A 3,824-nucleotide genomic window follows, 5' to 3' on the forward strand; every position below is an offset into this window, starting at 1 on the left:
TGCCTGTCTACGGGGAGTAGGTTGGTGGTGGTGTTCAGAGCAAAGTGTATATGATGAGAACTGTTATCCAAAGGGCGTCTATGGGTGGGGGTGTTCTCTACGGGGAGTAGGTTGGTGGTGGTGTTCTCTACAAGGTGTATGTTGACAGTGCTGTTCTCCAAAGGGCGTCTATGGGTGGGGGTGTTCTCTACGGGGAGTAGGTTGGTGGTGGCGTTCTCTACGGGGTGTATGTTGACGGTGGTGTTCTCCATAGGGTATCTATGGGTGGGGGTTGTTCTCTACGGGGCGTAGATCGGTGTTGGTGTTCTCTACAAGGTGTATGTTGACGGTGGTGTTCTCCGTAGGGCGTCTATGGTTGGGGGTGTTCTCTACGGGGAGTAGGTCAGTGTTGGTGTTCTCTACAAGGTGTACGTTGGTGGGGGTGTTCTCTGTAGGGCATCTATGGTTGGGGGGTGTTCTCTACGGGGAGTAGATCGGTGTTGGCATTCTCTACGAGGTGTGTGTTGGTGGTGGTGTTCTCCGTAGGGCGTCTATGGTTGGGGGGTGTTCTCTACGGGCAGTAGATCAGTGTTGGTGTTCTCTACGAGGTGTGTGTTGGTGGTGGTGTTCTCCGTAGGGTGTCTATGGGTGGGGGTGTTCTCTACGGGGAGTAGGTTGGTGTTGGTGTTCTCTATGGGGTGTACATTGGCGGTGCTTTTCTCTACAGGGCTTCGGTTGGGAGCGGCATTCTCTACGGGGCGTAGGTCGGTGGTGGTGTTCTCCACAGGGTGTATGTCAGTAGTCGTGTTCTCTACGGGACATGTGGACAGTTGGTGCTGTGACTCTGTGGCCTTCCCAATCTAGCCTTCCTGCTGGCATTTACTTGGGAGCAGCCCAGATGTTGACCTGTCGCAAATACGGAGCAATGGTACCCAGTGTGGACGATCCCCATGACCCACGTGACTCTGGAATATCTGGGCTGCTGGCCTCGGGTGTGCAAAACCTGTTAAACTCATGTACCTGGTCCCAGCAGGCAGCATGGTGGGTAAGGCACCACGTGACTGACCATGGTTTGAGCTGGTTACGTCACTGGATTCCCACATAGTCGACTGTGGTTCGAGTCCTGGACCCAGTGGTTTAAACTCGTGCCAGGCATGTGTGCGTGCGTGCCCAAGATCCCAAGAGGAGAATGAAGGAGAAGGGATTGCGGCGTGGCCATCCCCCCAGAGGGGGGGGGTGATTTCTCGCTTTCTCTCTCTCTCCATCTCTCTGTCTCTGTGGCAGAAACAAGGATAAATAGATAATAGATAGACGATAGGTGATAGATGACCAGCAGAGAGCTGATAGGTGACAGAGAAGCAGATGATAGCCATGGTAGGATAGCGGATAGGGAGATCCCTCATGACACATGTAGATGATCAGTAGGTGACAGATGGCATAGATAGGCCGATGACGAATAGAGAAGACAGGTCATAGGTTGATAGGTGATCGACGGATGATTGATAAGTGGTAGCTAAGTAGATGCTAGCTACGATAGATGAGATGGGTGGACAAAGAGCTGAGAGATCGATAGAGACAGAAACACCGTCAGCGAGCAGCAGACGGCTGCTCATGGTGGACGTGCATGACCCAGATAGATGACACTGATGCTTGATAGTTACGATTGATGAAAGAGTGATTTCTTTATTCTTCTTTGTTCTTGCTATTATTCGTATTATTAATTGGACGAGAGAGAGGAAGGAAAACTGAGAAAGCAAGCCATCAGGTTGGGGGCTCACACCACGGTCGGCCATGTGGGAGCCCAGCGTTTTAATCATCACGCCACCTGCCGGCCCCCAATAGGTAACAGATCGATAGAGGGACAGGGACGTTAGGTAACCCCTCACCGTTGACAGGTGAGAGATGGTGGCTACGACAGCAGCTACGTTGACGTACATGGAAAGTGACTATCCGTAATACTCTCAGATGGAGAGAGATGACCGAGATTCAGATGACCGACAGCCTCAGTCTGTAAAGCAGGATTTCTGAACCCCAAGCCCTGTGGACCCCTGGGCTGGAGGACTCTCTGAGCCACGGCACCCGGGGCACCACTGTCCCCCCCGCCACTGCCACCACCGGATCTCCCCGGGAGGTCAGAATGACTCCCTTCGGAGAACCGCTGGGCGAGTGAGAACGCTCAGCCGCCGTCCGCGTGTGACAGTACCCACACTAGATGTTAGAATTGCATAACTGGGGAAGGCATTCATATTCCAAGCGTGTTATCGCCCCGCTCCAGACCGGAAAAGCAGGAAGTAAAGCCCCTGAGAGCCATCCCAGCCCTCGGGCACGCTGTTTAACTCTCAGAGGAGAGCCTTGCCAGACTGTCTGCTCCTTCTCCCATGGCAGCTGCGTCTCCCGGGATCCGGGGTAGGCTGCTGGGTGACTACCCGGCCCCCGCTCCTGCAGGCAGCCACATATGCATGCACAGACCCCCCAGGGCGCACCTACTGTGCCTGAGTGGGGCTGATCACTCACCGTTGTCTACGGATGTGCTCAGGGGGTTGCAGGTTCAAGGCTGACCCGGTTGAAGCACCCGGTGACAGTCGTGTTAATTGGCCTTTTTCCAGGCTCCATTTCTCCGCAGGTCTTTCCGCTCATTCTCAGACCCTGGGCTGCTGACAGGGAGAAATGTTGGCGTTTAGCTGCATTGGCAGGCCTCCAGGTCCGAAGTGCAGCCTGAGGTTTGCCCATACCCTGGCGCACATGTCTGTGTATACACTGTCTACATGATGTGTGCACCCAGACACTCAGCCAGGTACATGTTGCAAAAGTTGCATACGTAGACATCATCTACATTGTGCCTGCATCAAAACGTTCAGGCAGATCCACATTGCAGAGGTTGTATATCTGTAAGTTGTGTACATTGTGTGCACACACAAACTTCCACCCCAGATAATCATTGCCAAGGTTACAAACATATACATTGTATGCATTATACATCCACCGGAACATGGAGGTAGGTAGCCCTTGCAAGGTTGTATACGTATACATTGTAGATATTCTGTGTGCACCCAAACATTCACCCCAGATCACATTGCAAAGGCTGTACACGTATACCTTACACCTGCACCCAGACATTCAGGCAGGTAACCCCTGCAAAGGCAGGCAGGAAGCAGAGAGGAAGGGGCTGGTCCCATAGTGCAGAGGGTGAGTGCTATGCAGAGGAAGCTGGACCCCACAACTGACTGGGCTTTGAGTCCCAGCCCCTGTGAGTGACACACTGGATATGCATGCACCTGTGTAAGAGCCGGACGGGATGGAGAATTGGAGGGAAGAGGACTGCGGTGCAAGCAGGCCTCCTGGCAGGGGTGTGCTCTCTCTCTCCCCCCCTCTTGCTCATACACACAGACACAGACACACACCCCTGTGGCATGATAAACAGAAAAAAGTGTCAGCGGGTGGCGTGGCGCTTGGGGGCAGGGGCTGGATCCCACATGGCTGACTGCACGCTTCAAGGTCTGAGCCCAGCGGCTTGAAAAACGCATTGGCGTGTGTGCTCCAAATCCCGAGAGGAGCGTGGAGGAGAAGGGCTTGCGGCCGGCTGTATGCGTGAATTCACACGGCAGGAGAGACGGAGCAGAGGTGACCCAGTGAAAGCTCTGGAAATGGGGGTTACCCTGGACTGCTTTTTGTTTTGTATTGGCCATGGGGCGTGAGTCCTCTCTGCAAAGAGACAGTGAGAGGGAAAGTGAGAAACCCCTTTGGTACTATGGGGTCCAGCTGCCTTAACCACCGTGCTATGGTCTGGCCCCACAGGGGTGTAACTCAGGGAGACCCACTGCAGAAGTCTCACCTCCGGGGCTGTA

The 3,824-nt window shown here is 54.0% G+C and overlaps 2 protein-coding genes across 2 annotated transcripts in view; both read right to left on the reverse strand.

The window, feature by feature from the left end:
• Positions 1 to 251, reverse strand: part of LOC106733380 (repetitive proline-rich cell wall protein 2-like) — a 1,078-nt gene extending 827 nt beyond the window's left edge. The window contains exon 1 of the mRNA XM_014582515.1: positions 4 to 251. Coding sequence (XP_014438001.1) covers positions 4 to 251 — 248 coding nt within the window. The remainder of the gene's footprint in view (positions 1 to 3) is intronic.
• A 7-nt stretch (positions 252 to 258) lies between these two features.
• Positions 259 to 3,824, reverse strand: part of LOC114005326 (repetitive proline-rich cell wall protein 2-like) — a 17,351-nt gene continuing 13,785 nt past the window's right edge. Inside the window, exons 2-3 of the mRNA XM_027766706.1 lie at positions 555 to 790; positions 259 to 459 (exon numbers count right to left, since the gene is read on the reverse strand). Of these exons, the coding sequence (XP_027622507.1) occupies positions 259 to 459; positions 555 to 790 (437 nt within the window). The remainder of the gene's footprint in view (positions 460 to 554; positions 791 to 3,824) is intronic.

The sequence above is a fragment of the Tupaia chinensis genome, unplaced genomic scaffold (genome assembly GCF_000334495.1).
Source record: "Tupaia chinensis unplaced genomic scaffold, TupChi_1.0 Scaffold143644_1, whole genome shotgun sequence".
Lineage (NCBI taxonomy): Eukaryota > Metazoa > Chordata > Mammalia > Scandentia > Tupaiidae > Tupaia > Tupaia belangeri.